At 41.0% G+C, this 26,367-nt stretch overlaps 2 protein-coding genes across 4 annotated transcripts in view; one reads left to right on the top strand and one right to left on the bottom strand.

The window, feature by feature from the left end:
- LOC136442085 (WD repeat-containing protein 31-like) overlaps window positions 1-26,367 on the top strand; it is a 39,960-nt gene that overhangs the window by 4,259 nt on the left and 9,334 nt on the right. The gene's annotated exons all lie outside the window — the stretch shown is intronic.
- Window positions 329-23,574, bottom strand: LOC136442077 (angiopoietin-2-like). Of its 3 annotated transcripts, none has more exons than XM_066438694.1 (3): window positions 23,348-23,574; window positions 6,814-7,264; window positions 329-2,606 (listed from the first exon to the last, which is right to left on the bottom strand). In XM_066438694.1, exons 2-3 carry the CDS (start codon window positions 7,245-7,247, stop codon window positions 998-1,000), a joined length of 2,043 nt encoding a protein of 680 aa, XP_066294791.1. In that variant the 5' UTR covers window positions 7,248-7,264; window positions 23,348-23,574; the 3' UTR covers window positions 329-997. The 3 variants fall into 3 exon arrangements, with proteins under 3 accessions (XP_066294791.1, XP_066294792.1, XP_066294790.1); XM_066438695.1 differs by lacking the exon at window positions 23,348-23,574 and adding an exon at window positions 8,999-9,070; XM_066438693.1 differs by lacking the exon at window positions 23,348-23,574 and adding an exon at window positions 8,992-9,070.

Genomic DNA, 26,367 nt, shown 5'->3' on the forward strand with positions numbered 1-26,367 from the left:
GAGCAAAGTTTAAAAAACAGTTAGTTGTTTGTTTGGCAGTTTATTGTGCTGCTTGTCGTCGACATCTTTATTTGTTTTCCTGGGTTTTTCCAGTTTCTATGTACCCCAATCCCCCCATCCTGCTGCCTTGTGAAGTTTGCACTAGAATTGTAGACAGCATGCCAGTCCTGGAAGAGGCCAATGACCTGTTGACCTCCTTACAACTGCATAATTCAAAGTGAAGATGACAAGATGTGCTAGTTTGCTATATATCATGTGTTTTACCTCCGATTCTTCAACATTCTGCAAGCTGTTCCTACTGGTACAACTAACATGATTAAGAAAAAGGTACAACAACAAATAGTAATTTTTATTATGAGGTATCTACATTTTGTAGTTTAATTTTCATTATAGATTTCAATGTTACAGAGTTAAACATTAAGCCTGTAGTTTTTGTCACTTGTTAAAACAGGTACATAACAATAACATTATGCTTCTACACCACATTTTCCCTGCTATTACTTGTGGATCATATTATTTACATCTATAGCACCAACTTGAAATCAACAACGTCTTTTCGAAAACTATAACACAAATCACAATCCATATTTGCTAGATTAGATTGTGAACTAAAGCATTAGCAAACAAACCTAAAATACGATAGAATATGTGCAAATAACTCTTCATGAAAACAACAATAGTTTTAGTACACGTTAAATGTTCTTTTATCTCTTTATACGATACCAACATCATATAAGTCATAGGTTTGTATTCTTCTCGTATACACAAAGGACCAAGTTGGACCAATTTCCAGAAATTGGCCATGGTGCTCAAGTTTTATCATACTCAATACATTCCAAATAGAAAATAGTTAAGAATGGTAAAGAACTAGAATATAAAAAAATGTGAGCTTTATAATCGAATCCAACTATGTTCCATTGTCTTATTCTATCAAACAGTTACTGATCATATAGCACCGTTTTTGTGTTAAAACTTTAATAAAAGGTACGGAAAAGTGCTAAGTTTCCGTTGACTTGCCCATAAAACTAGCTGGTCTAATTTTCATCTCTGTCGTCTTTAGAGAGTACCAGTATCCTAGCCAGTTCACCCACGTCACACCGTCAGCTTGTGCACTGCTGTAGTTTCCATTCACGTAGTACACACCATTCAGATTAGTGTTGTAACACCAGTCATCCCTGTACCACCACCCACCCTTGTACGTCTCCGCACAGGTGGCCCTACCCTTGTTGTGTTTTAGTTCTTGAACGCGGTCCTTCGTGGAAAAGGGCTGGTTATTATGGACCTCTATAAAGGCGTCTCCCGCGCTACCGCTGTACCCATGTATATGTAGGGCGTAGTTTCTATCCTCGTTTTCTAATGTGAAGTTTTCGTACTCTGCGAATTTTTGTTGTCCTTGCCAACTTCCTAAGTCGAATCTCAGGCTGTATGTCCCTTGCTTCAGTATTGTGTAGATCTTGTTGTTACCGAGCCAGTGGTCCTTGATGACGACTCCGAAGCCCGTTCTGTACTGGTCCCACGTACGGGAAAAGTCGACGAGACCGTCACTTCTCCTCTGGATCACGGTCCACCCACCTCCTGCTGTTTCCATGTCGCAGTACACCGCGAAAGCTTCGGAGTTGTCCGGACGAATGTAGTACCTCCCTGACATGGTCTTGCCCTTCTCGTACAACTCCGAGCAGTCTCTCGGTAACCCTGACCTCTTGACGATCCCGTAATCTTTGTCGACAAATTTGGTGCCCATGTCACTCTCCATGGGGTGTTCCATTGGCATGAGGTCAATGTCCATGGCAGCCTGCGGGAGGACGTCAGTCTCTCCGAGAAGCCCAACACCCGCAACCTTCTCACAACACTCCAGGAGAAGTTCCTCCAATTTGGCGATCTGGGCACTGTGGAAGGTCTCTGTCTGGCGGATGTCGGACAGGTCGAAGGTCGTGTACTGCACGAGCTGTTCTAATTGGTCGGTTTTGGTTCGCAGCTGGTCCAGGTAGGTCAGCGCCGTGGAGAAGGAGATGTTGAAGGACGAGACTTTGGAACGCAGCTCCCTGTTCTCCGCCTGCACCTGTCTCAGCAGGAGAACCAGTTGAAGTAACAGGCTGGCTTGATCGCGGAATTTCACCTGCAGTTCCGTCACCTCGTTCTTCATCTTACGCACTGCGTCGTCCACTATGATGTTCGAAGTCCGCACAGGGTCCTCGTTGGGCTCGCCTGTTCCAAACTCTTCTCCATCCTCAGAAAAGCTTACCTTCCCATTCAGTAAGGTTTCAAGACTGTCCGTTGTGTTCTTGTCAAGTCCGATGAGTTTCAGAGCTTGGTACAGCACTTTGGTCCAGTTGGTTCCTTCCCATGGCTTCAGGATAGACTTGTAGTCCGCCTGTAAGGTGGATCCAGCTTTGGTGGCGTTACCAAACATCATGTCCCTCATGACGGCGCGTAGGTTCGCGTTCTCCTCTCGGAGATCCTCCATCTCCACGGACTGCCGCTGGTTGGCTGTACGCACCTCGTTCAAGTCGGTTGCCAGGCGACGCATCTCGAACTGGAGCTCCTGAAGCTTGCTGGCGTCGTGGATTCGGGACTGCTCCAGTTGGTTGATCTTGGTTGCATGTTCCCTGCAAAACAACAAACAGCATATTTAAGTTCAAGGCTGAAACTGCTTAATTGTGCAGGGTAAGGGTTGAAGGGTAAGGTTGAAGGGTAACCTAGAATTTCTCTGGCCAAATTAGATGCTGAAACTCAAAGTAAATGTAACTGTTGCGAAGGGTTTTGAAATACCACCAAACAAGTTGTTGCCAACAAGTACAGTAGAGGCATGCTCATTAGATAGCTCCCTTTAAACAACTTTGCCCTCAGCTAGATGTACAAAGGTTAGGTGTGACTGTGTAATAGAACCAGCTGCTACTGCACCGCATGCCTGCAAAGCTGGTGTGTTACACCAAAGGAAGTTAAACTGGCTATACGGTGACAGAAGCTGGCGTGTTACGTCAAAGGGTGGTTATACTGGCTACGCAGATACAGAAGCTGGCGTGTCACCCTGAAGGACGGTTATATCAGCAGCTACATGTATATAGATACTGATACAGAAGCTGGTGTGTTATGTCAAAGGACCAGCTATACAGATGAAAGGTCTACTATGTCCAATAAAATGTGCGGACATCTGTGGCATTCCATTTAGATATAGGGTCTTGGGTTCAAGGAATTTATTATGTGCGGTGCACTGAGTTTAATGGGGCAGGAGGAATTCCATTGGCTGGACTGTCTCCTCTCAGGTCTATTTTCAAGGACCTCCTGGAAAGATAGGTCATGTGTGTCAGACAAGGGCAGTTGGCAAATGACATAGTCAACATATCTTGGCTTGAAGTTAAAGGCTTGTTACTACAGATATGGAGTGCTGAAGATAGTAAAAATGATGGAAGGAGAAATGTCATTTTGGAAAAAATGCCCCATTTTTCGTCGTTAACTACAAGTTTGTTTGAGTGCTGTTTGTCTAAGTGTGTGTGTGTGGGGGGGGGATGTGTATGCATATTTTCGAGAATCTGTGGATGGATCCTTATGATATTTGGTACTTGGTGAGTTGGGGTTGGAAGAACCAAGGACAAGTTTGATAATGGGCCCCTAGCGGCTTTGTAATGTCTTGCAGCAGAGCTTTTGGTTTCGATATCTCGTGTTCTGGACATATTATGGTTGTGATTTTTGTCTATTGACGTTCTCAGACCTTAGGTGTCTAAATGCCTTGCATCGTTGGCCCCCTTTTCTTTGCTGTAACAACAACAACCATCTGTACTTCATTTACGAAGGTACATGTACATGTACATACTAGATGTGCTCCCTGACGTTATAATGCTGGCAGTGTTTACCAATGGTCTTTGTCCTGCATTAACTTTCACCATTCCTCTTGCAGAGATATGTTATGCCACAGAATGTTGTTACAGTTAGCTTTTCCTTTTAATATGTCAGTTCCTAGACTTTTCTTTTTCTTGCCTCTAATGCCAATGGTCATCATGACGACCATTCTGGCATGTTGGGAAAGTCGTGTAAAGTGCCTCTCCAAAGGGCACAAGATCGGTGACACGGCAGGATTCAAACCCGGGACCACTTGGCTCTGAGCGGAACACGCTGCCGTTGCGCCACACGACCCCACAAGACTTGATTATGGTATTCAAGAGTGGAGCCAAAAGTCTAAGCTTCATGTTGTGTTCTTGTCATTCATCTGTCTGTGTGCGGTGGGATATGAACTGTCCCTTTCAGAAGTGATCACACTCCCTAGGTGAAAGATATGTTCCAGTAGGCTGGAGGTTTAACCCTTGGCGGCTGACCATCAGCAGACTGGTCCAAAACTTGAGAATATATACATAAGGGCTTGCCCAAAAAGAGTGGGTGGTAGATACTACATTGTACACCTGGATCAAATATTGAATTTCCTACTTTCATAACTGACTGCGCAGAGATACTTCATATGATAAGAAGTAAAAGTCTAAGAGCTTATGTTACAGTCTGTACGGATCTTGTAAGTATGTGATTGTCACTTTTTAAAAAGTAAATCCATCGGAATTTTAACCAGCTTTCATATGCTAATGCAAATAAAAGGAATGTAGATGGAATTAACTTTCACAGCACATTAATAGGCCTCGAATCAATCGTAATATCAATGCGCAAAATATTGCTGGTCCAGGAGTGTTCCAGTATATCTACATTTATATGCCCAATTTTCACTAATTTCAGGAAGACAATGCCAAGGATCGATAAATGCAGATGAAGACATTCTAGGCTTGCATGTCAAACTTTCTGTCCAACCTACAGAAACCCTTCAGAGGAAGCTGCCAAAGACCTTGTGGTTAAGCTGATATGCAGACTTGTTTGTGGTGACTAGTACAGGCACACAGATGGCTTATTTGGCACCTGATGCACTTGGCAGGATGTCATCATACATGTACCACACTCTGCCAAATAAGTACTAGTAGTTGGCATGTTTTCAAAATGACCATGATTACTGTATTTACAGTATAGAGTAGTAACTAAAGGTTTATCATTACTGTGCTTCCTCCTTTAATTTTCTAGTCTGCTGAGTTTAAGGGTCTGATAATAATAGATGGCATTAGATGTGTCATCATTGTACAAAATGTAGTTAACTGGTTCAAGTGGCGATAAACCATTCTGGTCAGTTAATCTTGTTACGAGACATGAAATGACGGAGAATAATCGGATTACATCATTTGCCACCAGTGCTGTTGGCAACACCATACATCCAGATGGTAAAAGGATTAAAACAAATTTGAAGTAAAAAGCATCATAAAAGTCTGACTGTCGATTTGGCTCAACATTCTCCAACTTGGAACTGTTTTCTGGCAAGGAACATGCTATAACATACTGGCACCTAAGCGGACAAGGCAGCTTTGCCATAAAATCTTGAGTGAAGACTACATCTTCTGACATGTAATGGCTTCCTCGTATATTGCTTGCCCCATTCTAACAGCTTGACTGATGATGTAAGGTAGTAACTTAGGTGACTCGCAAAGCTGCCAAGTTAAGTGCTTCAAGGTATGTCAACATGCCGCACAGACATGTACATGTTGGCACATGGGTCAGGGCTCGAAAAATACTGGGTGCATTGGAGCTGTGCACCTAATTTTTGACTCTGCACGGCAGTGCACCTAGATATTTTATAGGCTACAGTAAACTTAGTATAGCATATTTCGTGGAATTTAAGAATCAGAAAAAGCAATACACGTATAACCTTTGTTGTACTTTGATGTATTGTTTGAAATTTTGAAGTTACATGTTGCTATTAGCATTACAGATTGAAGTTCTTAAGGTGCAGTAAGATTTGTAATTATGTTTTGCTGACATTTTACTTGTTAAATTATCTTATGCTGTGCAACCAAAATTCTTTCTGTGCGCCTAAGTTTCTAGGCTAGGTACACCTATTCCAAAAATGACTTAGGAGCCCTGTGGGCGTATCCCTGGCCGACTTCCATGTGTTAAAGCCCACAAGTTAACCTCAGCATAGGCCAGGCTGTTAACCTAGTTTTTATGCTGGGTGGGGTATATATATACTTGAAGATGTTTCCCAGTCCTTTTGTAGGAGGACAACTTTGACACTTAAACATGTGCTGAGATTGAACAGAGTAATTTCTCTTGGCAATGCTGTGGTACAAAAAGGACAGATGTTTGCCAGTTGTTCGTTTGCCAGATGTTTTGATGCCAATTGTTCGCTGCAATGAAGATATATGATAACAGGGAGGACAAAAATTGGGCTCATGAACTTGAGGGGATGTTTGGTGAAGGGCCAATGTACTGTACATGTATGTCTGTTAATCATGTGAACACCATCAAGACTCCATGCAGCACTGGTGTCTATACTATATTCAAACTAGAAAAAATTCTGGACATATGACAACAGCGTGCCACGTCTTGAAGTTGAAAACTTTTTTTTTCTGTGTGCGAATCGGCGTGGAAAATATCTGTCCTACGACGCAAGGACAGATATTTTTCATGATCTATTGTATGCTTTTATGATCTATGTACCTCCAGGTTACTTAGTAGACGTACATGTACAACAGAGGTCTTCGGCACTCCCAGCCTCATGTAAATCGGAACGTGTCCCATGACACTTTCCAGGCACCGGCTTTCCCGTTGCAGGAGGTCTGAATATATACTAGTATGTGTTTGCGTGGCACATCTGTGTATTCCTCTGCACTAGCTGCGGCCCAGGTCATCACTAATCTGTGGGAAAGTAGCCTTGTTTTTGTCATGAATGAAAAACAAACAACGTTTGTTACCTTGTCATGGTTCTTTCCTTAGTTATCAAAATTTCCCTACCTGCCTGTCACTTGTGCCACCGCCATCAGCTTGGCCTGCTCCCTGTTCTCCTGTACCTCCCGGATGACCTGACCCTGCACCCCCATGATGGTCTTCTCCAGCTCCTTGTAGTCACTTTCCGACTTTTGGAAAAAATCCGAGGACACGATTGACGCTCCCGCCTCCCCCTTCATGGCTTGTTGCGGCAGATTCAACCTGGTGTATGCACCCCGATCCACGTTGATCTGGATGTTTGTCGTGATGGGTTGGCCGTTAGGTCCTGGGATGGTGTAAGAGTACTTTTCCGAGTTGGCCTCAGTACCCTCGGCTGGGTTTGTAGGGCTCATGTCGATGTTGTGGACTTGAGTTTGTGTCTCGGGGGCCTGGGAGGGTTCTTCCTGCTTCTGTCCCAGTGCTGGGAAGGACAGCAGCACCAAGACGATCAGGAACTCCATCCTCCGCACTGCTTTTCCTGTTGAAAAAAAAACAAAATGTAGGTTAAAGTTGAAAAACAGGTCAACTTTGATGAAGGGCTTTTGACCATGGATGCTTTTATGGATATAATGACACATTATGTCAGTGAGGCCGACTGTGTTTCTGCAAGGGCAACATCTGACTGAGCTCTGTAGACAAATAGTTAAATGAGTCTACAAGCTGATGACCTTCAACATAATTGCAAACATTCGGCTTAAGGGCTGTACAACACCAAAACACTACTAGTACTCTTAGTCTTACTAAGTCTTAGTTATTTCAAAGTCACATCTGTATCTTGTTGGTTAGAACTGAGTGCTAAAGATGTAAAAAAAAAGACTTAGATGTCTGTTTAGAGGAACCCCAACCCATTACCAGTAGGATGTGCCTCAGCATATGGACGTTTGATGTATGGGTTGGGATTCAAACCCATGATCTTGCGATCCGGACTTGTGATGTTACCATGCAAGCGCTGGACAGTTGTGCTACTCACGATATATCCTTTGTCGGTGATGAACAAGCCAGTTGTTGGCTGTTTGTCATTCTATTAACTGTCACAGTTTATTTTTAGTAGGAATCACAGCCCTTTTATCCTAGGGGTGAAAAGATCAAGCTATGTTGAGTTGTCTGGATCAGTGCTGCAGCCGCTTATGAATACCAAAACCTCTGAATACCAAAAACTGTTACTAGGGTACAATAACTTCAAGGACGATACTGTTACTGCATTTATATTTCAGTTTGCAGGGATTTAATTTCGCCATAGGGAGAAAATTGAGTGTTCGTACTGGTTTTAAGTTCACGGTTGAAACAAATTGGTAGGCAGGCAGAAGGACAAGCATTTCACGGTAAAGAGGTCACCGTAAAAAACACAAGGATAAAACAATCGCGAGAATTTCTTCAATTACAGTAATAGGAAAGGTCAACATATCTCACTAATAGCCTTGCCCTCAAGTCTATTTTTAGAAAGGATAAGAGAAAGTTTGTTTCCATGAGTGAGGAATAACTTACCTTACCTTAGACCTTATTATCTATAATTCTTGAATATATTGTAAGCATCTGGTTACCAGTGCTGTCCTTATCTTGTTTACACACTGAAAGGAAATATAATTGTCACAAAGTCCTACAATCACTGTTATGGTAACAAACTGTAGTTTCCAACACATACAGCGTATACTACATATGTAGCTATGTGTCCATACACCCCCCTCCAAGTCCCCTGGTAAGATCCCAGCTGAGAATCACTTGACATGTTTTGCTCTGTTTCCTCCTGGTAGACTATACAAGTGCACCCAAGTACCCTGGGCTTTCCAGACCACACAGTCTCAATGTTCTCTAGACGTTACATGTATGTCTGACGACTTGCAGATTGTAAGAATCCCCACAAGTGGGCACACAGTTTGAAAGCAAAATGTAGGCTTTCTGTACACTGTAAATGCAGAAATGAACTCTTTACCATAGCATGTCTTTACCTCTTTACCATATAAAAAACAGAAGTTCCGCTGCAGTGCCATAATTAGCTGCTAGGGGACCCAAAATCTGATCGTTTTGAGGTCTCATGAAGTCTTACCCGTGTACAAAATGTACCAATTTCCAAGAAAATGATCCACCCAGGCATTCTCGAGTTATTAGGTGCACAGACACATGCACCGGAAAACATAACCTTATTGCCAAAGGTAATTAGGATGCTTTGAAAAGTACTGGACAATTCAAATAGCAACTTTACTTTACCTGCTACCTGTGAGTTTTGCAGCTACAAATGTATGCTATCCCAGCACCCATTCACATGAAGTCTGGCTCTGTCACTGAAGCGTTACCAGGGACCATTCATTTTTACTAATACTTTGCATTAGACTTTAAAGCACATTTTGTACTTGCAAATTAAAAACCACTTGCTTTCTACATGCAGTTATATGTCTACTTGTGATATTTCACTTTTATTGGATGATTCTATGCCATTTTTTGCTCCAACAGGGCTATTTTCCACTTTTACCCACGTGTTACCAATTTTCTGTTTACCCCTGTAGCGTCCGTACCCCCTACCTGTAGCATCCGTACCCCCCATTTAAAGTTTTCAGCAAAATACTGCCAAAATTGCTATCAAAATAGTACAAATCTGAGCTAATACATCAATGACAGTTGAAACAGATATAGAATGTTAAAATTTTCAGTAAATTTGTGACTTTGTGATGAATTTTAGATGTGTTTTTGCCTATTTTTGGGACAAACCTCAGCATACGTTTGGTACACGGTAACACCCATCCCAAACACTGTAAATGGTTACTTCCAAACCAGCTAGATGTCTTTGAGATGAAAGATGATACCCTCCAAGAAATTTAAATGTCCCAGAATTCCCACACCATGTGCCCTGATCCCAATTCAGTTGGTGCAGTGGTTAATAAGGGGGGGGGGGGGATACGGTATTAGCAGCGGAGGCTAGACCCCAGGATCAGAGTCAGCTCAAAATAAGGATATTGAACAAAAGAGATAAAGCCATTGTGTGAGCCATCAAAAATTCAGTTTATCAGAAAGAGCACACTGTAAGAAACAATATGGTTTTTGTTTGAAGTAAATTTGATGTTATGGCTGAGAAATTGGCAATTTAAGATTTTGGGCCTTTGATTCCCTACAAGATTCGCTAAGTAAGCAATTTTATCATTTTTCATATATCTCAAGAACAGAACATCAGACAACCACCAATTCACCTGTGTATTTTATTGTGAACATATTGAAACATGCTTATTAGACAACTCAGGCTGATGGGCAGGAGAAAAGACATGCATCATTTGCATGGCTGGGGTGATTGAATTTGAAGAACAGGTCTGGAGGAAGAAGCTCAATTATCCTTCATGAAAAAAAATGAAGAAGTATACATTTGGCCAGAAAACAAGAACACCTCAGGAGAACCAACAGAAAACATCCTCTGAACAGTGGGCTTTTCTCTCCTGAACAACTTCAGAGAGCAAGTCTGATTCTCTGAAGAAGACATTGAAAAATTAAAGAAAATTTCAGTCAAGAGCTTGAAACAACACCAACAAGTTCAAGTAATTCATTCAGTGTTATAGGACACAGTTTGTAGTTCTCTCTTTTCAATTTAATTGATTAGTATGGATAAACTATGTTGGTTAGTATAATAGGATCCTTTTTATTTTCTTTGTATCAATTAGTAGATGTAAAAGTACAAGACTTTCAGAGCTACATGATGTACGTATGTAGCGTCCGTACCCCCTACATTATTGTCCCTTTTCCTGGAGTTAAATGCGAAATTTGCATATAACAAGATCAAATGAACTATTCTTTTGTTTCCTTGTGATACTTTGACGATATGAGAAGTGTTGTTTCAGTCATGTGTGCAATCTAAGCTTGTTTGATAGGTAAGACCCACCCTTCCAACACCTTGTTCTGAAGCACTAAAGATCCATAATGGAATTCGGAAGAAATCTTTAATCAAACTATTCTGCTCATCCTTTTCTTTGTTAAAATACTGTGACAGCATTTGTGAATGCTTTAAAGAACAGCCATCAGCAAATAATTATTGTTTTAATCATTGTTTAAACAGTTCAGACAAATTGATAAAGCACCAATGTATGAAGTCTGTTGTGTAGCGTCCGTACCCCCTTGCCCACATGTTTATTTATAGTAATTAGAAATGTTTGCAAGTCATGCTATAATCATTACTGCTGGAGTTTCATGTAGGATCATCTATTGGATGAAATAGTGCCAAATTTTAGCTGCTGAAGTGCCTGGGTGAAGAATAATACTATTTGACCTTATTTTACAGATAAACAATAGAATAGCGTTTAAAATTATTTTGCAATAAATGACCAGAAAATGCCCACACATGGATATACTGCAACCTATTGTGGTTTTCTAGGGTAGGAAATGGTAGTTATTGAAGATGATAAGGATTAGCAACCATTTGTCATTCCTTATTTGAATCAACAGTATGTTACTGTCCAAGTAGTTTTAAAGTTGTAGCGTCCGTACCCCCCCAATGGTCCATCCATAGAAAACCCTGCATCAAACTTATAAAAGCTTGTTGTGCGGAGATCCTTTAGGATAGTATGCCCAAAGCATGTACCTTTGAACTGGCAACAACAAATTTACAATATAATGAAGTTGAATTTTGGTCCCCAGTGGCAAGGTTGGGGTACACCTGATTGTGAAATAGCCGACAACCTCCATGGACTGGAGCCACAACTTTACTGGTCTGGGTCCTGCAGAAATACAGAGATCAGATGAGGGTCTGCATGGGGGGATCCTGGTAACACTTAATGAAAATCTAGAAAGCTGGCATCGCTAAACGATAAATTCAGGAGGGCTAACAATGCTTAACGGTAAATCATCTTGTTCTTGCAACTGTCTTTCGAATGCTTTCATTGGATTATTCCTATGTGCCTGTGGCGTGTCTTGCAAAACTAGTTTACCAAAATGAATGTACCAATGCCGACACAGCCAAACTGTTGAGACTTTTTGGGTAATCTGGCATTCGACTTGGCTAAACCAAGAATTTTTCAATAATGCTTGATGATGAATTAAGGATCACTAAAAACGTGCTACATAGAATAAAAGCCAAAAATTACGTTTCACAAATAATTTACCATCAAGGTTTAAGATAGCTCGCTACGCCTCACAAAAGAGTCACGCAGACCCTCATCAGGTTCTACAGATGTGGAGCCAGATGAGGCCAGGAATTGAAAAGGTCTCCATGCTCACAAGTTTTGTACATCGGCAGAGGTTTAGTGTTACTACTGTTTGCCACATGCATGATGAAGTGTACCTTGACCCTCAAGGGATGAACATATATATTGTGTATAAGAAGAAAGGTCTTGAACTTTTGACCTAGAAAAGAAATACGGTATTATTTAGCACCATTTTAGAAATCAATTTAGCAATTTGGTTAGGAGTCTCAATTGTAATGTTGTTTGGTAAGTAAGAAATTAAGAATAGATTGAAACATCTCATTGACAGATGACTGGTGCAATGGCCTAGTCGGTATACGTAGATTGTTCACGTTGCACATGGTAGGTCGTGAGTTTGATCCATGGCCAATGGTACATACTGCTTTCTCTGCTTAAAGAACTCAGGATTTGGGAAAAGAGTATAGCAGTTAAACACACAACACTACCAGCTGCAGTGGACTTCTGCCATAGTGATTGCACATAAATTGTGTGGCCCAAGGGCTATTGAAGCTGAGATGGGCACCGCCCTATGCACCATCTGGTGCGGCAAGGACTAAATATGACTTAGCATCCTTTTTTAGATCTAGGCTATAAAAAATCTAAGAATAAGATTCAAAAGAATATCTCTGAAAAAATTCAAGAAATGCTAAATAATGAGTGAGTGATGGCTGACACACGAGGGTCGTGTGTGTAGATGTGCCAGTCGGAAAACCTGATCTTTCCCAGAGGCTTCAGTCTCCTCTCAACATCTGCTTGGAGATTGACAACATTACCTTCCAAAGACGTTGACAGATTGCAGACAAGTGAGAATGTGGCCAGGCCAACAATGGCTGAAGGGAAGACCTTCTGGCCTCAGCAAATAATTCCCCACCAATTTACAGTTAGGTCCGATGGTGTCTGCTGAGCACATGAGGCAACCTGTGGATACTTTGACATTCCTTTTCGCCAGGATGAAACCAAAGTCTCTAAGAATTTACCATGGGAACTAATTGCAGAGATAGCTAAAGCAGAAGCAGACTTGTTTTCAATGGGAAAAATGTAATACTCTTACAGTCTTACTGTACGTGTTTCAAAATGCAAGATTTCGTCTGCTCATTAAAACCATTTGGTTGAAATTCACCAGGAGGTTTAGATCTTCAATTGACATTCCCCTAAAGTTCTAGACATTATTAAGTACCTGTTGTTGGTCATGTAGACAAATCACAACACTCTCTATCCATTCAAAAGATTTTTGACACAATACTATGTTCATCAATTTGGGAGGGGGGCTAAAATCAGGTATATACTTCCTACGTTGGCCCCAGCTTGGGCATGTTGTAAGGGATTGCATTCATCTTTCGGATGGTGACATAAAGCCGGCCGCCCCGTGTATGAGGGAGCTTAAGGCATAAGTCTCAAGTGTCAAACCTATGCATGCACATAAAAGAACCCAACACACTTATCGAGAAAAGTGGGGTGACTTGCTGATGCTTGGCTAATATCGTGAGCCGTAGCGAAGCCGCATTGCACTACTAGCTTAAACGAAAAAGCGTCAGGCTTTGTCCTCATTCTGAGGTTCGATCGCTTTACCTCTTTAAAAAAGTGGACAAATAGATATAGAATCTGACATATTTGCTGATTCTGGATGTCAGAGTAGGGTCACCAGATTGTCCTAGCCAGCCAGCCTGGTCCTATACTAACCTCCAGAACTAAAAGCATCTGACAGGTGATATATTACCTTGGAGGAAACTTGATACTGAATCCACAAGGAAGTGTCAGAGTGTTTGTCATCATGTGCTTGTCTGTGTAAATATTGTAAACAACATTAGAGCTTAGGGATGACTCAATGGGTTCTGGACCTCTGGCCTGTATTAAACTAGCCTGGGTGCCATCCTATTTCTGCCAGGGCTCCAACACAAGTGTAGGAGCCTTGGTAGAAATAGGATGGCACCCAGGCTAGTGTCAAACCTCCCTCTCTATCAAATCAGAGGATTACTGCAGGTCAGGAATTGATACTGTAAATGTTGAAATTTTCACAGTGAGTGGTTTAAAGTTCGTGGTGACCTCTTAACCGCAAACTTACAGTTCAACTACCTCAAAAATGCTTGTTCAGTCTTCCGACAACCTACATTTGTACCTCTGATGTTTCAATCGCAAACTTGAAACCACTGCAAACACTCCGTTTTTTCCCTATTACCAAATTAAGCCCCCACGAACTTAAACTTAAAGGCATTTGCAGTGCTTCTTAAAAGTATATACATTTGTACTACAGCTAATTCTGTGTCCAAGCAACTGAACTTGAGTTTATATGTGATACATATCCATGGGACAGGAGTATAGTATAATACATATTATCTTCTAGAATAAATTTACTCATTATTACCTCTATATTTCTCCTGACTGTCCATGAAGTGACAGGTCTCATCTATAACATGTCTTGCCTCATGCAAGTATGGAAAAGTTTAGAATTCTTTCTTTTTTTCTACAGCTGTTGTGAATGACCAAAGTTGTAACTTTCCCAAGTTCTTACATGTTTACATTTGTGCATTCAGTTGCAAAGTACAGCTAGCAGAAAATGACATCTACATGGCTGCGGACCTTTAAAACGTTAGGTCTGGTGCAGAAAGATATAGGGGTAGACATGAAAGACATTAATCCATGTTTGTTTTCTCCTGTCTAAGTTAGACTCTAACTCATCTGTGGGAGAGATTTACTTTCACTTGCCACATGACCACAAGCCTGATAATCTTTAACCTCAGATTCACATATCTAGTATTTTGGAAAAATTCAGACCTCAGGTTCAATTCTGTTAGTTTTGTTTTTGACATTACCGTAAAGTTTCCAATAGTGAATGCATCCCCATTAACGTACGCCCGATTTGTTGGCAATCGCAGACCTGACAATGGGTAATACTCAGTCTATAGTATAAGCTCAAACGTCCGGTACACACATTGGGCTGTCTGTCACTGTAGTCATGGTAGTGATCATTATCATTCCGAACTGAAGAATTCCAAAACTTTCATCAGAGAAGGCCAGATGGAATAATGAAAGCGATTCCTAACAGAGTAATTGGTGACAGAACTGTTAATGTTCCAGCTGTGGGAAGGTGAAAACATACTGGGAGGGACCTGAAGGCTGTCTCCAGGACCGGTCCCTCCGTCCCGGGACAGAAATTTGCTTGTTAGGACGTAAAGATATTTCACTCCCTTCATCCATCAAAAAATGTGAACTTTACGATATGAAATTGATGAAACTGTAGTTTCATAAGCTAGAAACGACAGATTCAACAGCGAAAATTAACAACAACTGTGTACAGCTCCTGAACAATGAGTGGGACAGACAAAAGTTTGAAGCATGGAGGGACATGGGAGGAAAGAAGTGACACCCACTCCACACTAGTACTGAGTCCAGTCAGACATGTAGTCAGCAACAATTTTAATCTACAAAGCTTCATTGAGGGTGAAAATCTGTCCCTACCTATGATTTACCTATCATCTGCTATAGATTGTAAAGAACAGTCAGTTCACCTTGCCCTACTTCTGAAGACCGATTGTTTCGATTGGGAGATTGCCACTTGGCCAGCACTTTGAGAGCAAAAGGTGCTGGTTCAAAACAAGGGCATTGATCCAGAAAACGGACTCAATGCTGACTCAGTTATTTCTGTATGCCGGTAGTTCTTTAGTTTAGATCCATGTAATATATAAGTTTACAGATACTGGTAAGCAAAAACCTTTGATTTTGCATAAAATGAAAAAAATACAGGAGGAGCATAGCGGTCATGATCACTTAGCTAGATCAAGGATGAATTGTAGAAAAATGTACTAACTCAAGCCCTGTACTAACTAAGGATTTCGGAATGAATAAGGCCAGAGGGTTCCTGTCATCCAATGTTAGATGCCTCTTAAGCTCTGTACTGCAACTGCCATCATACATGTACAATTACTACAGACTGTAGAGTAGATCCCCCTCCCTTTGTGATGGATGAATCTAAAGATAGAGGCTACACTAATGTCACACATCATTAACCACGAAACACCCATATCCTATCAGAAATGGCAGATAAGGAGGTGAAATAAATCAGCTGAAAAGGAGAATCCACACACCTACCCTTCCCTGCCCAGCAGCCTACCAAATATGCTCCTAATTACTCCAGGGTGGCTGTCAACATGTATTTATAGCAGCGGTCGTAAATAATGGGCTGACTTCATGCTGATGACAGCCTATCACAAGCCAGGTGAACAGTCCTGTTTTAGGCAGATTTTATGTAATGTAATTATCACAATTTCATACTTCTCATTGGATGTTTAAATCAGTACATTTAGTCTGGATGATCCTGCAGTTAGACAAGGTCAAAGTCAGCAGTCAGGGATCACTACAGTTACTGTAAATCTTGAAACTTTCGTGGTGGTTTTATTTTCGCAGTGACCTCTCAAGGTCGCAAAGTCATGAATTGTCTCCCTTGTATGACTACTGTACCACAGAACTGTTTCAGCTGCGAATTTAAATTACCGTAAAAGCCTCTTTTCCATCTCACAGAGAAATAAAACCACCGTGAAAGTAATTGTATTTACGGTACTGGAAAGGTGAGGAGTTGAAAAGGAGCTCTAGCATTGATCACGTAGAGAAGCTATCATGTTGCTGCCTTCTGCGTCATGTGGTTTAAATTTACTGAAGGGGAATTCCACTTCTAGCTCAGCATTCATGCATCTTGCCACAGCATCAGGTTTCTAAGTTTCGTCTGTAGCTCTGATCATTGTTTATTGTGTGGCCTTTTCAGAAATTATAAGACATATTGACAGTTGCTTTAGTGTACTTTATGATAACATTAAGATGCAGAAACATATATGTTTGCAATTGACATGTTATTACCAACCATGTTTTGACTACTGTTACAGTATCTTACAGCTTTGTTAACTTAGCCTGGAATCGAAACCTAGTATATCTCCAGAGTCTCTTCTGTCCTCTCCGCAAATATTTGCAGAAAGGGCAGAAGATGCTCAGGAGCTACAGTGGAGGTTTTCGTGATATACATCAAGTCCCCCGTAATATCCTGTGGGGTTTTGCATGATTTTTCGTAATATCCCGCGGAACGCAACCCGATCTGCAGCGTGAGACCTTGAATCCAGAATGCACCAGCACCGCTTTGCAACAAGTTGTTTCTGGTATAATAGGTTTGGATACCAGGCTTTAACTCGAAAACTGTTTTTCAGATGACAACCATATTTTAAGTTGGTACTTCCTTACAGACAAAACAAAAACAAGATTTACCATTTTAATCCTTGCGAAACCAGATAGGAAAGTACATGTAGCACAGTAGGTCCACAAACATTATTCCAAAAACAGCTTAGAGTGAGATTACCTTGTAGTCTCAACCCATGATCTAGACCAGCAGGTCCAATATCTTCTATGACTGACAACTTGCACTACCACACATTTACCTAACTTTTGTGCCTTTTTTGTACAGGATGAGATTTGATTCCCAGTGGGTTGCAATTTCATCCCACAGCGTGACAGAAGCTTTTGATTTCATGCCTGTTATCCCTGTAATTGCTTTTGTGGGACATCACACACACAGGACTTCATTCCACATCACATGTGGTGCTAGCCTGGTGTCCAAATCTATTATGATATCTGCCAGTCTGTATAACGCAAACCCCAGCTGTCCGGGGTTTCTCTCCCCTCCCCGGGGAGTTGCGAGGTGGTTACAGGGCCGCGAGCGGTCACAAGAGGCTTGATTGAATTCAGGCTAGATATCTGCCAGAGTCTCTTACCAAGGCAGTCAAAGTCAAAGGGATTGCATTGTGCTTGGCACTTTCAACAACTTGGACTTTCTGAAGAACTTTAGAATGCAGAAGCATTCAGAAAGAAAGAATGCAGAAGCGTACCTTTGATGACATGTACATCTGTGAAAAGTCACGGCAGAAAGTTGTACCGATGTAACACGTGAGGACAGAGCTATTCGCATCAAGCCGAATTTGCCGTTCACACCTTACGGGACGCTGCTGGTCAATTCCATTTAATCTACCCGGGGGGGATTTAGATCAATTGGAATCAATTCGAAAATTGGGCAGTTCACATTCAGGATAATCAATTCAACAGCTCGAATTGGCCCTTTAAGCGAATTGATTCGCATAGATTTGTGTCTAAAAGAGACTCCTCATCAGCAGCCTTAGGTCTGGATACCAGGCTAACAGTGGAAAAGTGCAGATCAGTACTACTAGTGGAACAATAATCAGAGAGATCTCATCTGGTCATATCAAATTTCCTAGTAACAGAACAAACCACTCCATTGACATCATAATGTTTAACGTGTCTGGAGGACACGTTAATAAAGCTACTGTATCGTCGGAAACAGGTGGTGTGCTCAAACAGTTATATCAGCTATTATGATTTATGTGCTGCTGTCTTACACCTGTGTCTATATAATAACATTGATAAGCAGTGTCTGCATATGGAAATGTTTTGCGTGGTTCAATATATATGACGTTCCTCTATGTATGGATGGTCTGTAAATCTGCCTTGTACCCAAAGGTTAATTTAACATTTGTCATGGTACATTTGTACATTCACACATAGTGACTCATGGCACACATGTTCGGCTGTGTGTCTGAGATTGGCAATGCGACACAGATGGTAGCAGACCAGAGTTCCCAATACCCAAGGTAGGGAGGGTACAGTATTCCCAGGTCACAGGCAGGTCTCCAGGATCAGTCTCTCTCCCACCCAGGACCGAAATTTGCTTCTTGGGATAGACAAAAAGTTCACCCCCATGAACATGAAAATATTTTCTTGTAAGCTTGACATATGACAGATTCAACAATGGAATCAAATACATGGGCTTCCAAATAAAAATTAAATTGAATCCAATTTGCTTCTGAAAATGCATCAAGTAGACTGTTTTAGAGGGTCCAGGGGAAGCCCTCTAGTGAAACAACACCTCCCACCCCACCCAATGAGTAGGACAGACAAAAGTTAGATTTAAGCTGGAGTCAGCCCTGGTCACAGGTGCAACTGTTTTTACCAGTAGAAGACCTCTAGATCTGTCACTCCCATGTTGTAGCAATGACATGGATTCAATCACAGCTTAGGAGAATATATCACAAAGACTATCTAGAGGTGATCTGTAGGTCACTGCTGATACTCTGTAAATGATGGTAGATCTTGACTTTGATGAACTTCGGGCCACAGAAGTGGGAAAGAGGAGCCTCCCTGTTAACCAAGGGTTCCCCGGGTCTAAAGCATGATTGGAATGAAACTTGGCAGTAATTTCTGCCAGGTGTTTTAATCATGGTGATGAATATGTACTAGGTAATTTGTTTGATCACTGTGTCAGATGTTTTACTGTGTTTAACACTTTTTAGAAGACAAATTTGTCTGTAAGTTAGTAGTTACAAGCCATATAAATTTGACATCTTTCATTGCACGGCCCTACAGAATACTTACACAAAAGTGTTCTCGATATTCATATTCAGCCATCCTGCAACATTTAGTATATCCTTCCTTAAAAAAACAAGGCAATAGCATGTCCAGGACAAAAGATACAAAACACAGATGTTCAAGGTCACACACAAGGAGGTCGAAAATCAACCTTGACCTTTGTCTTTGCAACACCTACATGCTGAATATCATGATTACAATTCATGAATTCTGACCACAAATATCTGACAGACAGATAGACCAAAAACATTTTTCATGGAGGTAAAAAGGACAGCATACATTTTGGAATAAGCTGAGTGTTGTGGAACCTGAATCGCCATTAGCCCCTGAAGGCTGGCTAAGATCTAAGAAGAAATCAGCATTGCAGGTATCTTGAACTCACTACTAGTCCAGTGACTTACTGTAGTTGGCTTAATGTCAGATTTGTGTCTGCTATGCTTCCTCCCCAAAGACTGGGTATTTGCGAAGGACAAACCCCACAGAGGTCTTCTGACTACAGTGTGTCATTATGGTGTATCTGTGTGTACAGATCTATACATGGAGAGATGCCAAGACGGCAGCCTAACCACAGTAGACTGCTAATGATGGCAACACATCTGTGGATACTGAAAGCTGAGTCTACACAGACTTCTACTGCCCAGTTGTGTCTGTTAGGTCCTGTTAGTCTATAGTTAGTCAAAATTCATCCTGGTTGCCGTCCATCTATCATTAGCAATACTATTTCCCTGTCTTAAAAGTGGAGTGTTCCTTGTTTTACAGAACATTTATGTTTTCAGTTAAAACAATAATTTTGATTTACATGAAAAATCCGAGGCTTTAAACTTTTCTTGTTCCACTCATTATTTGAGAGCCGATGTTGTAGATTTTCGTTGTTAGATCTGTCATTTTAAGCTTACAGACTTTGAATACATTTTCATCAATTCTCAGTTCTGAAGTTCAGATTGGACAGATGGGGTAAAATTTGCGTATTGTATTTGTGTAAATTTACATGCCAGGACGGAGGGACGGGTCCTGGATACTGTACGTTCAACAAGCTTAACTTCTTATATTCAATTTGCTAGTAAGATCTGTTTTTGATTTAGGATGTAAAATCATCCATGCAGGCTTTTGCCTTTTAGATGTGGTCTCTATTAGATTCAATGAATCTGATTTAAGTAGCTTTACCCCAGCCAGACCCTTTCAACAGACCATAGCATGTGGATCACCTTCCCCGCTGGTACCCTACACCACCGTATGCCAATTACCGTTGCAGTTTTCCTGTTCAGTCTTTCAAGGTCAAGTCGTAATGGGGACAAAAATGACCCGAACCCTGTTGTCAATGTAGTTTAAAGTCTTGTGAACCAACCACGGCATTCCGCAATGTGTTTTCAGTTTCTGCACAGCTCCCCTTTTCTGGTTTAGGTTGAGTTCTTTTTCTATGGCGTGATTTTGTGTGCTAGAAAAACGTGTAGCTATAAAATGGATCAGCTTAAGTTTAGGGATAATGTTGGTATATGGTAGATGGGATTTATTACAGTTACTGTAACAGGGAAAAGCTTTGAGAGAAAAGTACTGTGTATTTGGATGGTTTGCACTAAACTTTGCAGGCAGGGCTGTCTTCAGGACCTGTCCCCCCACTAAGGGATGGAAGTTTGGAAAGTTTTTGGGACGGAAAATATTCCCCCGTACGTCCAAAAACTTTGAACTTCATGACATGAAGTTAATGAAAGTACATTTAGCTTAGAATGACAGATTTGACAATGAAAATTAACAACATGGCCATGGGCCTCGCCAAACAATGAGCGGGATGGAAAAAAATTAAAGCTGGAGACCGCCCTGTTCGCAGGTCTCCATTCCAGAGCATACAAATTAGGATGTCTTGCCAACTACTAATGGTAAAGCCTTGAATCAATCCTGTTTATTCTACATGTAGCTCCAGTCTGGTTCCCTGATTGTTTCCCAACTGAATAGTAAATGGCACCTGTTGACAGGTGATTGTTTGACATTTCAATATTTGCCTGGAATTTTAGCTACAGCTCTAGCTGATTGGCCCCCAAGTTGCACGAACTTTTCAGTAATGACATTAGGCAACAGGGACCAAAGAAGCATTCGGAAGATCAATTCCCATAACACTGCTTCCTGAGAAATATGCATTCCGAACTAATTAATGACTGGACTAAACTAATTAAGGGCCAAACTTAAATGGGGAAGATTGCCAGACTGTGTGTGGGGAAGGGATCAGAAGAGTGGACTGGGGCTAGAAATTGTAGCATGGAATGGATTCCAGGATAAGGAGCTAGAGTCACTTCCCTAAACTCAGTATTGAAGAGTGTAAAATGATGTTAAATTAAATGTTTACACATTATTCTAAAGTAGCGTACATACATGTACTGTAGTCTAGTGGTTAGCAACCCTGTCTCTGGACCAAGAAGCAGAGAGTGTTCGAATCCCAGTCATGTGTCGCTCACCCGACATACACGCTACTGGAAAGGGTTGCAGTCCTTAGGTCCACTGTTCATTGTGCTGGTAAGGGCTAGAGGAATTCCCTCGGTACAGCGAACCTGTATACATACTGAAACTTACAATGGTCTGTCTTCTCTATCACAAACAGTGTAAGGATAGCGCTTCAGTGAGATAACTGGTTTGAGATCTCTTTCTTTCACTTTCTAAGCCTTGCCAAGAAGGACTTAACAACTTTTCACCAATGGATCATGGTTTCCTGATTGACTACCATGATTAGTGAAAGACTTCATAAACCTGGTAATTGGTCTACAAAAAGCTTCAAGAGGAAACCACGTGTTTCCTTTAGGGATATTCCATAAATACCAAAATATGGGGTAAATCAAGACATTCACACTGCCCACTTCCTGAAATCTTGCTGGTTAACAGATTGACACCGATACGCAACAATGAGGTGACTCTTTTAGAAGCTAACACAGATTGAGAGCCAAGCCTTGTGAAACTATTTTATAATACTACTACCAAAAAATTGGAGGATTTATCGGAATGATCGTAATATTATCTAAAATCATCCTGATACAAAACAAGGGGGCCCATACCTACAATGTACATGATCCAAGAGCCAAAACCAGAAGTTCGGCTTAAGTGCCAAAATCTAATCATTTTTAATTTGAGGTCTCATCAAGGCCTCATCAACACCTACCAACATATCAAATATCAAGACAATCGACCCAGGCATTCTCAAGTTATCATGTTCACACATAGACACACATACACACAGGCACCCGAAAACATAACCTTCTTGGCAAACCTGAGGAACATTTTTTAGCAGCAGAGGATGTCACTGATAAAATCAAGTATGTGTGACTTACAGACAGTTGGTGGATAATTGCTGAGCTCAGGCTGACCCCTTGTCCAACTTGCGCTATCTTGTGACTTGTCTGAATCTGACCTTAGCTAACCTTTGATAAAAGTCCAGATAGTGTAGAGGAAGAGTCACACAGGACATACATGCATGTACAACAAAGCCCTGTTTGTGTGGTAAGTGATAAGAAATAGATCATACAATCTGGGCTGAGAAGAAAATAAAGAAATAAGTGCTACCTATCTAGCGAATAGATAGATTAGATTAGAGACTAATAATTGATAGAAAAGAAAAAAGTTAAATCAACAGTCAAACCTTGTCTTAATTACCATTTTCTTTCACATTGGGCTTTTTGTGTAGCACATTCTTTGAACATACTGCATTACTTATCTCAGATGGGAGAAAACATGCTGAAAAAGTGAAAGGTCCTTTTTCTTCCCTGGCTCAAACCATAGATTTCTCTCCAAGGGTCTACACAAGTACATGGGGGGCTTTATGTTTAAATATGCTAAATTCAGAAGACCTATGTATTACGCTAAATTCAAGGAACGCTTGAATTGCGTGAATAACACAGACTTCCCTACAAATTATGGAAAATCAAATAGGCTGCCTACGCCTTATGGAATTTGTAAAAGGGCATGCAGGCCTCAATCTACTTTAAGTACAACTCTTTGAACTGACAAACCTTTTCCCTTGCCAGACTGCAGCACAGAAGTGTCTCTGTCCTTTCCTGTATCTTCCGGCAGGAGTTAAGCCTTGTCTGCTGCTAATAAGGGGTTACCCAAGCCTTGTTTCTTGAAACACTGCCACTTTCTCAGTCTGCCAGGATCCGCCTGATACCACTGCATGTGTGGTGGATGACTGAAAACTATGCCTCTACCAGACTGATGGGATAATCCATTGACTTACCAGAGGGAGAACCAATACATTTTAAAGATAGTATGTCCTGTAATGGTTTCAGTTTTTATTATTAATGCTCAAGTTAGCACTATGAATATATCATTCTTAGCATAATATGTATTTGATATTCACACCATCTGCAGCTAGGATGGAATCTTCTCTCCAGTGTGGACCCCCCACAAAAAAGATTGATTGTTCCAGAAGCTAAATCGTTTCCAGACTGGACCCTGACTGAAAAGGATGGGTAGTACTCAGTTTGTTGTCCTTCCATGATAGGAAGGACTCGATTATCCTGTTTCTTGTGCTTTCATCGATGTCAATGTAGCTCAACTGGTAGCAGCCTCACATGCAGTTGAACTCCTGGTTCCAATTAGTTGGGAAGGGCATCCTGGTTGGAGCTGCATTTGTCTTTCGGAAGGGATGTGAATTGGGGGTTACAAGTAAAAGGCACTACAGTATACTCAGAGTTAGATGGGTACCTAGTATGCTACTGGCTGTACTTCAGATGAATTTTTTAATTTTTGCTAGTAGATACATCCTAGCAGTTTCAAGAGCCAAAACAGAAAGATATGTGTGCTCTTCTTGATTGCTGTCAGTTCCTTGGTGGTAAAGTCAATTCAAAGACACTTTTTTCATGTACTGAAATATATAGGTTCAAGGTAATAGCAGTTACAGTTGGTCATGTGGCAGAGGTATGCCAGCAAAGTATCACATCTTCCTTCTATTCTCATCTAATGATGTCTACAAAGATCTTGAAACTTTCCCTTTTGATCTAAAGGAAGAACTTTCAGACACTCAGCTTGTTTTTATACCCAAACTACCTGCAGATTAATGACAGGAAAAACATGCCTTACTCAAATTAGATACAAATGTGACCCTTCAACCCAAGGTGCTTATTCACCTGATAGATACATCCAACTTAACATCTTCATAAACTGATAAAGAGGTTATGTACCTTCAAAAGACTAAAACATTTATAACCAGTTTCCCACCTTTCTTGGTTGCCATAGTAACCAAAGGGTATTTGATAAGAAAGGGTAAGTACTAATGGCAGGAGGAGACAGTTTAGGTGTACACAGCAGTATACATATGGGGTTACACATTGGACTTGTGGGTAAGGGACAGGGCAGGGTCACCTGAATCAGATTTGGGTTTTCTGGTTGACTTTACAGATGGACGTGGTTAGTTAGTTAGGGCATGACATGTGGACAGAAGTGGTAACAAGGCAGTAAAAAAAAGTCTGCTTGCTCTTTTCCGCAACGGGTAGGCAGCCTATTTTCATTCCCCATAATTTGTAGGGAACGCCTATGCCTATACACGTACACGTAATTCGTAGCGAGTGTAATTGCCTTCATTTATTTTAGTGTAATATTTAGGGGATTCTTCTGAATTCAGCATAAAGCGTTGTCGGATCCCCCATGCAGACCGCCTGCAAAAGAAATGTTTAATGATATTGACTTTAGCATCAAGGATTCAAAAGGTGAAAAATTTGCAAAGTTGCCGCTATAATCTGTCGCCAACAGGTCACAGTCCGGTGTGATACCAGCTTGACCTAGCCTCTTCTGTGCTAGTTTTCATCATCATCATCATCATCAGTCGACGTTATATATGTACATGTACCACCCAAGACATACACTTTCGTTGGCTTAGACGGGGATGTGCATCGGTGACATGACAGGATTCGAACGCGGGATCACTTGGTTCTGAGCGGAACACTCTGCCATTACGCCACAGGAGATTTACAAGCACTGATGTTTGTCTGGGGTCCTGAGGGTAGAAGGGGGAGGGAGTTCAGACAGACACATGCCTTACCTACCCTTGACCATGGCCTTTGGGCAGTTCAGTAGGTCAAACCTGCAGTTCATTTTCAGGTTTACATCTAAGCCCTTGAATACCTTCCTGTAATGCATGTCAATACACAGCTGCAACTTGTGGATGCACAGCTACAGCTTGAGAATTTCCTGTCAACATAATTTATATAATGAGAATTCAAATAGTTTTTTGAAAAACCTTTCCGACTCAAAGAAATTTACGCAACAGAATTTATTATTCCACAGTGTTTGGGTCAGATATAGCTGAGCAAATTTCTTTGAGTTGGAGAACTGTTTGTTTCTCATTATGTAAAGTATAATTACCAACTCATGATCAGATGGACTGTCATGATACATGTAGCTTTACATACAGATGTAGCACTGATTAGAAAAAGCTAATATATATATGTAAGAACAATAATACAAAAAGATTTTAGAGATCAAAGTTTCCCCGGACTTAATTGGAAATCAACATGGTTTCATTTACCATGCATCGTCCCAATGGATTTCCATCCACAAGAGAATAATTACCAGGTTCCCTTTTGGGTATATATAGTATCTGGGTGTCCCACGTATTCCCCTATCAAATAACCCTTGGCCTGGCAATGGAGTCTGGAACCACTAGAAATATCCAGGTCAAAGTCAGGTCATCAGTGTCAAGTGACTATTAATATCCTGAAACTAGTGAAAGACTGATTAGTCATTAGTGTGAAATACAGGTGGTTTTGATGTGGAGGGGTTTTGTTGGACCTCAATTACAAAAGGCTAATGCTAAGGTCAGTAGGGAATAAAAAGTTCACATTCTTTAAGAAAGAAATACAATCTCTTGGAAGTGGACTTAATTTGTTACTCCTTTGAGGGAATTAGAATAATATCAAACTCTTTCAGACTTGGATTCAAGTCTAGTAATCTTATCCCAATAGACTTCAGTGTCAGGTGCTTTTTGCTCAGCCTGTTTTGTGTTTTGAAATTGAAATATCAGAAGACATGATTG

This window comes from Branchiostoma lanceolatum, chromosome 9 (assembly GCF_035083965.1).
Source record: "Branchiostoma lanceolatum isolate klBraLanc5 chromosome 9, klBraLanc5.hap2, whole genome shotgun sequence".
In the NCBI taxonomy this organism is placed as follows: domain Eukaryota; kingdom Metazoa; phylum Chordata; class Leptocardii; order Amphioxiformes; family Branchiostomatidae; genus Branchiostoma; species Branchiostoma lanceolatum.